Source organism: Heloderma suspectum, chromosome 4, assembly GCF_057233095.1.
Source record: "Heloderma suspectum isolate Gila_16-S chromosome 4, 16-S_ref, whole genome shotgun sequence".
In the NCBI taxonomy this organism is placed as follows: domain Eukaryota; kingdom Metazoa; phylum Chordata; class Lepidosauria; order Squamata; family Helodermatidae; genus Heloderma; species Heloderma suspectum.
Window position 1 is genome coordinate 168900585 of NC_139461.1, and position 12052 is coordinate 168912636.

General features: G+C 44.7%; 1 protein-coding gene across 2 annotated transcripts in view; it reads right to left on the reverse strand.

Annotated features, from left to right (window-relative positions):
- Positions 1-2110: 2110 nt before the first annotated feature.
- ASTN1 (astrotactin 1) overlaps positions 2111-12052 on the reverse strand; it is a 306422-nt gene continuing 296480 nt past the window's right edge. For both annotated transcript variants that reach the window (XM_084851218.1, XM_084851217.1), the window contains exons 22-23: positions 10949-11132; positions 2111-7873 (exon numbers count right to left, since the gene is read on the reverse strand). In XM_084851218.1, coding sequence (XP_084707344.1) covers positions 7639-7873; positions 10949-11132 — 419 coding nt within the window. In that variant the 3' untranslated portion in view covers positions 2111-7638. The remainder of the gene's footprint in view (positions 7874-10948; positions 11133-12052) is intronic.

The window sequence follows — 12052 nt, forward strand, 5'->3', positions numbered from 1 at the left end:
GCTTTCCTTTGCTAGTGACTCAGCTGCTTGATGTCAGTTGTTCGAGCACTGGTTTCGGTGTATTGAAATGCATGTGTGCAAGTTCTTGGCATGCTCACTAGAAGAAAACGAGTTCCACAGTTGGCAGGACCAGATGGGAAGAGATTTAAACTAGTTCCAAGCCTAGATGAAGTGAAAAAAGCTCAGAAGAGTGCCAGAGTACCCACCTTCAATGCGCAAAACAGTTTCCCAACTCAGCCAAATGTTTGTCTTAAACTTGAGAGCCCCCTCCCAGCCCTCCAATGCACACAGTCATAACATTTTCTTATTCCTTCCTTTTCTCCCTTTTGCGCTTTATTCTCGACAGTGAAGTTCGCTGGTAATTCTGCAAGCAAATCGTAAATTATAGCGGCTGGGCAATGTATGTCTGTGTCCCAGATGTCAAGGGACAGTGTTAAAACTATTGTTAATCTGTGCTGCATTGATGAACCTGTGCCAATTTAATCACCATGGGTCTATGGCAGCAGGGCCAACTCCGCCACTGGGTAGGGGCGTTGTTCTGGGGGGCAGGTGCAGCACTAAGCTAGAGCCAAAATACCTCTGCCATGCAATGCTTAATGTTTAAAAATGCAAATTAAATGTTTTTCCTCTCTCCTCATATAGTGATATGCTTCTCTAAAATGCATATGCAGTCTCTGGACATAACTATGCCCTACATTTAGACCATACACCAGCCTATTTAAGTGGCATAGCTGTTAACCAAAGAACCCTGGTAATTGTAGTTGCAAGCTGTGGAAAGAGCTGCCTTCCCCATCTTGGCACCCGCCAGGTGTGTTGGACTACAACTCCCATCACCCTAACCAGCATGGGGAAGGCTGGGCTAAATGCTCAACCACTTTATGAACATGACAATTCCACTTAAAAGAGTGTCATGACTGTTAAGATATTTTTGCACCACTTTATAGGGTTGGATCCAGATTTACTCATACTTAAGAGCAGCCCCATTGGAATCAATGGGATTTAAGTTAGCCATTAACTCAAGTCCTCTTTATTTCAATGGGTCTATTTACATATGACAAAATCTGGACTGAACCCATTGTGTAGATGGCGATGTGTTTAGCCCTTCATTTAGTGTTAGAGCTACTCATTCTGGAGAGATGGCATGTGTCCTGTTCTAAACAACTGAAAAAAAGAGGTCTGTTTTCAAAAACAACCAAGTGTTGAAGACACATGGCTTAATTATGCCTGAAGGGCTCTGAACAGAAATTCATGGCTCTGACTTGTCTTCTCTGGGAAACTATAATTCCGCCAACCTTGTCAGTTGTAATTCACATTCCATCAGGGATTTGGGGGTTGGACTCGATAGCCTTGTAGGCCCCTTCCAACCCTACTATTCTATGATTCTATGATTCCTGGTGTGTCCTTGCTTCCTCCTTTGGGGTGTGTGCGTGTGATATGACTGCCTGTACATAATACAGGGAGGGCTGCTTGAATCAGGAGGCAGAGGAAACTACAAATCCTATGCTCTGCTGCTGTCATTTCCTGCCAGGGAGCATGTGGGCCAAAGCAGACATTACTTCTGTAGCTACAAGCTATCTCATTTCCCCCCATTTTTATGCTAGAGTAAGTGCAGGGATCCGATCTTATCAGCACCATCTTATGGGGGTAGCTCCCCTCACACCTACTCTAGAGTAAAAGTGAAAAACAATGTAGCTGCTAGATACAAATTTAAAGTAATGTCTGCTTTGGCCCTGAGATTATGATGTTTTGCCTCCTGTCCAGATTCAAGTTGGGAGCCAGAGGAAACTATCCCATTGCACCTGGGCAGGAAACAATGAGAAAACGCAAAGGCTTGGGAAAGGTGCTGAGAAATTGTCATAGGACAGCTAGCTGAGGCTTCTGAACGGGAGGATTTTGTATTTTGAACTCCTTTGATGGCAGATTTGCCCCCATTACTAGCCTTTACAAAAATGTGCAGGGTTTGCTTTGCAAACGAATGAGATGAGGGAAATGAGCTTGAAAGCAAAGGAAGCTGCAGCCTAAACATTTCATCCAACACCAAAAAAGAAAAAATGACATCAGCGGGTCTGAAAATATAAACAGACGTTGCAATTTCCCAAACCCAGAATTACTAACAGTGCCATTTAATATTCAGTTAGACAATCATCTGGATTTTACAGAGTGTTACAATTATTACTTTGAAACCTTTTTAAAAAGAACAACAATAATAATACTGCTTTTCCCAACACTGCTGCCAGCCCCACCCATCATCGATCAACAGTAGCAAGACTTTGCATTGGAGTTCGAAGAGAACACGGAGGCATAAGAATTGTAGTAAATAAGCCATTTGTGTGTGCGGGGGGGGGGGGGGGATTGACTGACCCAATCAACTGCATATTAACCTCACAACAAGTAAAAGGTAACCAACCATGCTAATACAGCAGTACAGAATCCTGAAAGAATAATAATACTAATAATAATAATCAGTTTGATTGTATCCTTTCATCCTAAAGTAATACAAGGGTGATCAGATTGTGGACAGGTAGAGTTTTTATAAAAACAATTCCCTAAATAGTAAAAGTAAGCATGTAAAAAGTGTAAATTACTTTATAAGCAATCACTTGGGCCCAAATCCTGCAAGATTCTGGTTCAGAGCTATGAAGAATTTCAATTACCCTTAAAATCCCCTCACATTTCTTACCTGGACAGATTTTGCTTCAGCAAATATCCCAATATGAATACCACTGTATTGTGCATGTTCAGGGACCCAACCTAAGCATGTGTGAACAACCACAATACACCCATATCCACGATGTCAGAACTCATATCTGTCTGAGAAAGATGAAGAGTCTTGGCCTTCTGATCCTTCCTTCCTCCCTTTTCCAGCCACATACTGGGGCAAGATGTAGGCAGAGGAGCACAAAAAAGGAAAAAACAAACCCCCCACACAAGGGAAGGAATGAGGTGGGGGTCAACCTCCCTGGGAATGGTAAGCTGGTCTGAGGGAGGGAGGGAGGGAGGAACAGGAGATGTAGCAAGACAGAGGCAGCAGCTGGGTGGGAAAAGTAGAGGCAGCAGGAGTGAGGAGTGGAGATGTTGCTGGGGAAGAGGTTGCCTTGGGAAAAGTTGTGTCCCTTGTCCACGTGATGAGTTTTATGTTCCTAGAGCTTAGGAGCAGTGGATATACCTGCAAAGGGCAGAAAACAGCACACTTTTAAAAGCACTGCACAAGCTACTGTGAACTCACTGGAGGAGATTAAGAATACCGAAGAGCATGGTTGCTTTCTTGTTTTACATTATAATGAGGTTTTAAATGCTTATTGAACATAAACATTGTTGGGCTACTTTGTGAGGTGCAACGGACCCAGGATGTTGTGGTCTCACAACACCATAAAGTCAAGCTTTTATCTACAAAGACATAAAGCTTTAGGAATCCAGTGAATGGTGCCTGCAAAGTTAGAAACAACAGAAACACAACATCATAATGGAAGTATTCCAGAAATTCAAAGAGGTAGCCTGGTATATTTTAATTCTGCATTGTGGGGTGGGAGATCAGAGTTCTGCAAGAAGAACATCCTGAATTCTGCAAGCAGAAATTTGACCCCCATATTAATGGGAAATGGTACGAGCTCACATTACTATAACTGGGAGAATAGCGATGGCATTTTGGGAGCAGGGAAATGGGCAGTGGATGCACAAAGGGAGAAGTGCTGGCAAAATAAACATGCTAAGCAGGGTCAAGAGAAAGAAATGAGGCATTTGGGAGAAGGACGGGTCCTTAAGAATGGTTGTGCATGGACTTGGTGCTAGAGTTACTATGTTTAGTTGATTAACTGATGGATCCAGCCTCCCCAACCTGGTGCCTTCCAAATGTGTTGGGCTATAATGTCCATCATCCCCGGTTAGCATGGAGATGGTAAGAAATGTAATCTAACACATCTGGAGAGCACCAGGTTGGGGGAGGCTACATTTAAAACCTTCTGATTGATTAAGGAGGTGCACCAATCATTTCAGCGGCAGTTTTAAAAACATGATTGTTAATTACTTTTAGTATGATTATGTACAAAAGTGTGGCAGCAGGTACCGCTGTAGAAATGGCATCCCTCCTTCTCTCCCACACAAGTGAGGATGCCTTTCCTAAAGTGGCAACAAGTGTATCCATCACTGAAAATTAAATATCCCCCATTCCTTTCAGGACCATTGTTTTACTCATGAGAAAGCTTATGATGATTTCAGTGAATGCTCACACGACTTATCAACTGAGGCTTCTTCACGGGGCTGGCAGCTCCGCTTGATATGCTCAGTACCATCAGGGACAAAGAGAAGTGACTTGTTCTCGTATCCAGAGCACTCAGCAAAAGACTCATGTACCAGTGATTTTGATCAAAGGAGGCAGAATTCATGCAGGACTGAAATTGTCTCTCCCCACTTCCTCACACAACCTCTTGCCTGTCTTTTGATTTGTCTCAGAGAGAAACCTCATGGGCCTCATGGTGCATCTGTTAGACGGCAGGCATCCAAGATGGCAGCCACCATGTGCTGTTCCATCACTTCCAACTTTTCTTGCTGAGACAAATTAAGGAACATGTGGGCTTTTAGGCTGCACTCTCTAGGGATGGTAGCCTGCTGGTGATATTTGGCAACCAGTCTCATATCATGCCTTGAATGTGAGGAAGTCAGCGCTATTATTCTTTTGCTGGACTGTCACTCCTTGGGAGCAACGGATGTATAAAACAGTTCATAAAATATGAGCCTCCCACCTCTTGGTTGGAACACTGGTATGCTACTTCCCCCAGCTGGCTGGGGGATGTTGGGAATTGTGGTCCAACGTATCTGGAGGGTAGCAGGTTGCAGGAGGCTATGCTACATGCATCTCACCGTCTCCCAAAAGTTTTCTTTTAAATGAAAAGCACCTGTAGCAGGGTGTAATTGTGAAAGGAAGTACAGTGGGGGAGGGGGGAGATAGGCTGCTTAAGCCTTTCCCCTCCAGGTGTTTTTCTAATCAAAATCATCCCCCACCCCCTCTTTTTTGCCACCCAGCAGGGAAAGATACAGGCCTTGTAAAAAGCACTCTTAAAATATACAGCTTTTTCCGAATCTGACTCTGAATGTATTCAAGGGCGGACTTTGTGGAATCTTGTACACACACTCACACACCTGAAAATCTGAAATGGCATCCCCAGTGCTAGGCAAATATTGTTATGTAGCTTGTCATGGCATTACACTGATAGCAGACAGGTACAGCAAACTTCCTACTGCCCAAATATTCAAAGGAGAATCATAAGATTCTGATAAACGGGGTGCAGTGGGAGGGGGGGAATCAAAGGCTTTTGCCAGGAGGCCTCCACATGCCTGAGCTCTTCTCCCACTCATGCCAGATCAAATCAGCTGAGAAGCAAGAGGCAGCTTTGACTTCTTTAACAGCTTAAATCTCTGCACATTCACTTGGAGCTCTGCGCTCTTTCCATTTCTCATGTCATCACCAGCAAATTAAAGGCAAGATGAGCCCTAATTGAGATGAATTCAGCCTTGCCTAACTTACTGGTTCTAGTTATGTTGCTAAAGTTCATTATTACCTGGTTCAAAATATAGATTTCTCCAGCTCATAATTTCCCTGAGTTCTTCTCCGGCTCAGAATGGTAGCTGAGCTTCAGAGCACATGCAGTTCAACAGGGAACCGTTGGGCTGGACATGTAGATTTCCAGCATGTCTGAGTACATCAGACACACTGGACACTAAGGGCTCCTCTACACAGGAGTAAAATCCCACACCCTTACTGGGACTTCTGCTTCCCGATTCTTTGCAGGATTAAGGTCAGCTCCTTTACATGGGCTGCTTTTCGGGGTTTTCTGTCTTGGCAAGTTCTATACATTTCATTATACAGCCACTAGATGGTGCTGCAGTATAGTGGAATTATGCATTTTCATGAGGCTTCTATGGTGGGATATAGTGAGACAAAATACTAGACTCCTCATCATGAAAAAACAAGGTTTGGTTACAAAGAGCATTGGTTATAGAAAGGTACAGACCCCGGAGGAGGAAGAGGAGGATGACATCATGTAAAGGACCTGCAAACGTCCATGAGTAGCCATTCTCAATGGCAGGATAAAAGCCCCGTGTGGAGAAGCCCTATATGTCTCAGGGCTCCTTGCACCTGGGATATTTGTGAGCATGCCAAGCAATATCCAAAATCTCCACACTCTGGATGGTAGAGCAGGCTGCTTCTAAAGACTCTTGAGGGGAGGGGAGAGAGACACCACTCTGCTGCAGCCAAATACAGAGGAACCTCTTCAGCAAATCATAGTCCAAATCCCTACCACTCATCAATGTCGCAGTTGCAAGGAAGCCTGGAATGTGTAGTTTCCAGGGCATTCAACATCCATTGTGTGTATTCAGACACCCTGGAAATGCTTTGTATCCTAAAGCACATTCACATCTGCATTGGCTGGGAATGCAAAAGCTGGCTTCCATATAGATCTCCCAGAGTGCTGAGACTTGGAAAGGTGTGGGAAGGGGCAGTTAGTAGCAAATAGTCTTCTCATTCTTCATAGGCCCCTGTGACCACAGACCTTCATCCCACCTTGCCTGCTTCCATATGCCAACCACTGTGAGTCCTTCCCATGTTTTATTTTACTGTTCATCATAAAGTCATAGTACCTACTGGCCCAGGTTGGATGGCAGTGATTTGATCAGTTTTTTGCCAACCTCTGCTTTAAGTTTTGTATTTAATAAATCAAATATCTTTTTTTTGGTATGAAGTAAACAAATTCTACTTATATAAATAATTCTACTTCCATTTCCTAGTGGCTGAATTCAGTTTTGTTACATGTGGTGGGACATGATCCTGGTTGCATCTGCAACGTTTGAAGTGCTGCCGGCTCCTCCACTGTATTGTGGGTCCTACCACCACTCTGCACCTTTGCAATGTCTCATCAGATCCTGACATAGCCCAATGATACACATTTGAGCCACAGGTCATAAATGCAGCAATGGGACTACAGGTAGAGATGCTCCAGTTACATCCTAAAATGGCTGGAAAGGAGATGGCTGCTATAAAGGGAGATGGGGCAGGGGAAGTTGACACCGCCAGAAAGGTACAAACTCTTCTCTGCAAGAGTTATGATTCTTATCTAACTCATTCAAAGCATTCTATCCTTTCCTTAGAACCTTCCTCCGTTGTTCTTCTCCCTGCTGCTGAATTGTACTGTTCCCCAAAAAGAAGCTTCCCTATTTCGGTGGCCTTGGTTATTCTGTTTTATTTGTACTGGGTATGGGAGGAGAACAAGGGGGGCACCCTTTTTACCCCGATGTGAAGGAGAATTTTCTCCATGTTAACACACACATGCACCTTTGCCTTCTCATGCCAGGCTAAGGAACTCTTGGCAAATTAGCAGACCCATCTCCCCACCCAAAATGGCAAATACCAGCCCGCCCCCGGGTCCCACGTGACTTGCAAATGGTGGAAGGCTGTTGACCATATCAAACCAGGTTAGCCAATGCAAAGAACAGGATCTTCTGTCTTTCTTAACAACACTGTCTTCAAAGACCTGTCAGGTGTGCTGAAGATCTGTGTATAAAACCCACCCAACCGGCACCTACAAACTCCCTGTCTTCCTCCTGACTCTGAGGAAGTCCTCTGACTCCTTTCCTTGAGCCTGCTCAGTTGTCCTTGTCCCCATAGTCATTGTAGAGGACGCTCAGCATCTGCTCCTCACAGGTTTTCTTGAGGTCCCGACTCAGCTCCAACCAGCTGAATCCATATGGCTTGATCTCACTGTAGCGGCAGGCAAGGAATTTGAGCGAGGTGCGCTGAAGGCCAATCTTGGGCTCCTGTAAGAGGCCGTGGCACCAGGTGCTGAGGTCCCCAAGCTGTGAAAGGACGAGGCCAGCTTTTCTGCAGGGGGCACAAAGAGACAATGAAGGGGCAACGGATCAGGAAATGGGCAAGTCAGAGAGCTGGTGGAAGAGAAAGTATGGTGAGAAAGATGGACATGAGATACTGAAGGGGAAAAACACTGGAGAGAGCACAGGTGGGGGTGGGAAACACCACTGACAGATGCCTGTCCAGATATCTTGAAAGCCTTTACAGAAGGAGTTCCCATAAGCACCATCTTCCCTGGGCAGCTTGCACCACAGCAGAACGCTTGTAATAGGTGGAGGAAAATGAGGCCTTTTCACTGTGAGGCCCATTCTGCATTTGTTTGTTGGTTTCTATGTTTGTTTGTATGTAGCATACATGTTCAGGACACAATTCTATGTTTTAAGTTAAAAACCCAGCTTCCCCTTCACACCCACTGCTAGAAGGGAGAGAAATTATATACCTAGGCTGTGGCCCATTTCTTGTTCACCTGTCCACCCCATTCAGATCTAAAATGTGGTAGAGGTCTACTTTTCATAATGAAAAGAAAATGCAGATGAGGAGCTGAACCTGTCTTACAGGGTAATTGTAAGAGTTATAGAGAGAATGCATGTGAAGCAGTTTGAACGTGTAACATGCTAGATCAAATGACTTCATAGTTTTATCAGCTTAACTCTCCAGTATATCAGATCCAGTGTGTCGTAGTGGGTAAAATTTCTGGACGTGGACTGGGAAGACCCAGGTTCCAATTCTTGTCAAGCCACAAACATCACTCGTTTCTCATGGGCCAGTCACTTTCCTTTGGACTAATGTATCGTGCAGGATTGTTGCTAGAGCAAAACGGAGAAAGACTCCATAGGTGTCACCTTGAAGTCCTTAGAGGAAGCGTGAGAAACAAATGACATGGGTTTGTTTAGGCTAGACCATACCATCGAATGTCCTTCTTGGGCGGACTGCCACTCTCCCATCCCCATCGCAAAAGCCAGATGTTTGGCCTTTCTATTTCCAGATGTCTGGGTTACCAACATCCCTCCTTTTTGTTTGGTGGTGGTTGTTTGTCATGGCAACTGCTGTTGCTAGGAAATGCTTTGAAAGCCAAATGGTTTCTGAAGAAGTGCTCAAGGATGATAAAACAGAAGAAAGAGCTAGGAAGAGGACTCTACCAGGCCGGAGACAGGCAATCATTTCTAATGGCCCAGCCAGATGAGAAGATGGAGATCAGGAATCCCTTTACGTTTTTGAAAAAAAAAAAAAAAGACTTCAGACTGGGACTACAGTGCTGGGAGAGAAATTAACCCTTTTCCCCTCACACCATTTACCTAATGGAAGCCACCCTTTGAAGCTGCTATTTGCCCTGTCAAGGCAAACTTACAGGTGTGTGTGTGTGTGTGTTTCCATCCATCCATCCATCCCATATTGGGGTAAACAGCATGTTGCAGGTTCATTGGGAAGATGGCATGGATGCGGGAAGGATGAAACTCCCATTCGTGCCACAGGTCTTGAACCAAGAAAAGCCCCCCACGGTTGGTTTTTGCAAACAAATAGAAGGGAGATCCAATTACAGATATTTTGTTATCTCATCTAGTTTGGGCCAAAGACAGTTGAAAGTGGTCATCACGTCCAAGAGCATACCACAACCATTTCTTTGGTCCTGCTGTTGCCCGTGGTTAAACAGGTCACACAGATTTTACAATAAAAACATTTGCAAAACTTCTTTGACCAGAGGCAAAAGTGGGATGCGTATATACATCATGAGCTGTGTTTCCTTTTTCAGGGTGCTTCCAGCAATCGAGGGGGAGGGCAACGACACCCTATTGTCCATTCCCTGCCCCAAAGCTGGTGGAACACATGTTAACATACAGGATGTCAAAGGCATTGATGAGAAAATGTTGTTGTTTTTTTAAATAAAGAAACTGCTCAGCCAATTCCCTGGTTAAACAGGAAGCTTCAAGTGATCTGCCCTGTTTGCCACAGATGATCTGCCAAGGAGAAGGTGATCCAGGAAGTGGGTCTGGTTTTCAGGTTTCATCATCATCCCTTTGAGACCTCTAGGGCTGCTGGGTGCTAATATCTCATCATGATCTGTCTCCTCTAATTTTAGACAGTTTCTAAAGAAGGGAATTAACTCTCTCATATCCCTTCTGACCCCGCCCCCTCCTTTTAAAAAAATCCCATCAGGTAAAGAGGAATAAAGATTATCTATGACCAGTAAAAATTAAGATGCCCTCCCCAACATACCATCCACCTGCCAAATTGCATCAGATAACCTGCTTTGAGACCTGTTGACAGGGCTAGCTTGAAGTCCAGATAAATCAAGCATGCATTTACAAATCCTTTAGCACTCAATTTGTGCCATACTTTTCATCCACTGACCCAAAAGGCAGAGCGACGCTCCAGACATACACCGGTTTTATGGTACTCTGTCATGGCTCACACACCCCTCCCCAAAGAATCCTGGGAATCCTAGTTTGGGGAGTATACTGAAAATTTTGTTAGAAATCCATTTCTCCACATGTTCCCAGCTTCCCCAGGGGAAAAGGAAATACTATTAAACCAGTTTACATCTGTGGCACGGATACATTCATGCTCTCTCATGCTATTCCTGTTCTCATCTCTTTGTCCTGCCTTTGTTAATGTTTTTCAAAATATGCAGAGAAGGTTCTGGACACGAGCCACAGATCTGCACTTTTGTTCATCACTGTGTATGACATTTCAGAGAAGTGGCTACAGCACCTCTTCCCATACAAGGTCCAATTGCCCCACTATCTTTGCCCTGCCCCCTGGTATATAAGGGAAGTAACATAGCCACTGCCATACCCACCACCTCCAAAGTTTGTAACCCAGGGGATCAGGTCCTTTAGAACTGCCTGCATTCCATTCGAGAACAAATGAAATCTGAACGGTTTGACCACTGGCTCATCACACTCCTCTACTCTTAAGGTTTCAGTGTGTATGTGCGCGTGCATGTGTATTTACTTTTATGTTTTATATGCCAAGTCTGGCCTGTGTGGGACGAAATAGAAAAATGTTAGCAAATATGGCAAAACAACCGACATGGCACAGAACAAAGGATTCCATGATGTTAGTCAGCAGGTCTAAGGAGCATCTTACCGAGGTCCCAATTCATCCTCACATCGCCAAGTGAATTCCCCAAAGCTCTCATAGTGCTGGTTGTAGTGATAGAGGACCCGGTGGAGGCTTGGTGAGCCCAGGTCCAGGAGGGTGTTGTAGGCGGTTTGCTGCTCCTTTCCACTAGTGTAGCCATTAAAGAGGTTGTAGATCTTGTCTGCTATTTCTAGATTTAAACAAAAAGAGCAGATGAAATGTTGGTATGCACACTGAAGGGTAGTTCAGAGTAGGGATAGGCACTAATGTTCCCCTGGACACCGTTTTTGGTGCCCTAAATCTCCCATCTTTAAAAAAACCAGAACCGTTTTCTTACCAAGAGCTGGAATTGCTGTGAAAGAGGTTTCTGTTGGTGCCAAAAAGTGTGGGTTCAAATGAGTTGTTTAGTGTGTTCAGACCCCACCTCTGCTTTGTACTCAGTCTTTGGGGCAGGTTACTTGTCCTTTCTCATGCCTCCCATGGCAGCCATTTTGTGGGAGTACCCAGGACGTTTCTCAAATTGCCATAAATACCCATGGCCAAAAAAGGTTGCCTGCACCTGGTTTGGAGTATAGCAAGTATTGTTTAAAGAGCATCATGTGAAATGTTTGTGGCTGGGTGGGAAGAAGCATTCCCCCTAACTTCTGCCCTCACATAGCATGGCTTATTGTGAAGGGATGGGGAAGTGTATGTAGGAAGACAGCCAAAATTGAGACATAAGGCCAGGTGAGAAAAACGGTTTGTTGGCTGACAAGAGTGCAGTGTCAGCCCAAGCTTCACAACTTGCAACACTGACACACGTATCAGCCAGCTGAATGCAAGAAAAATAGATGGCTGAGCCCTCAGTCTTCCCCTCCCCATATGCACTAGAGGGACCGGCCATTGCCTTATTTATTTACTCATTTATTTTAAGCAGTAAGATGCATCTGATGAAGGTGACTCAAGTTCTTTAAGGTGCCACCAGTTTCTCTGCAGTTTCCCCACAGTTTCCACCAACTGCTGCCACTTCAAAGGCAGGTTGCTTACTTGTAACTGTAGTTCTTTGAGTGGTCATCTGTGCATTCACACATATGGGGTCTGTGCCTGTGTGGAGGCTTGATTCAGGAAACT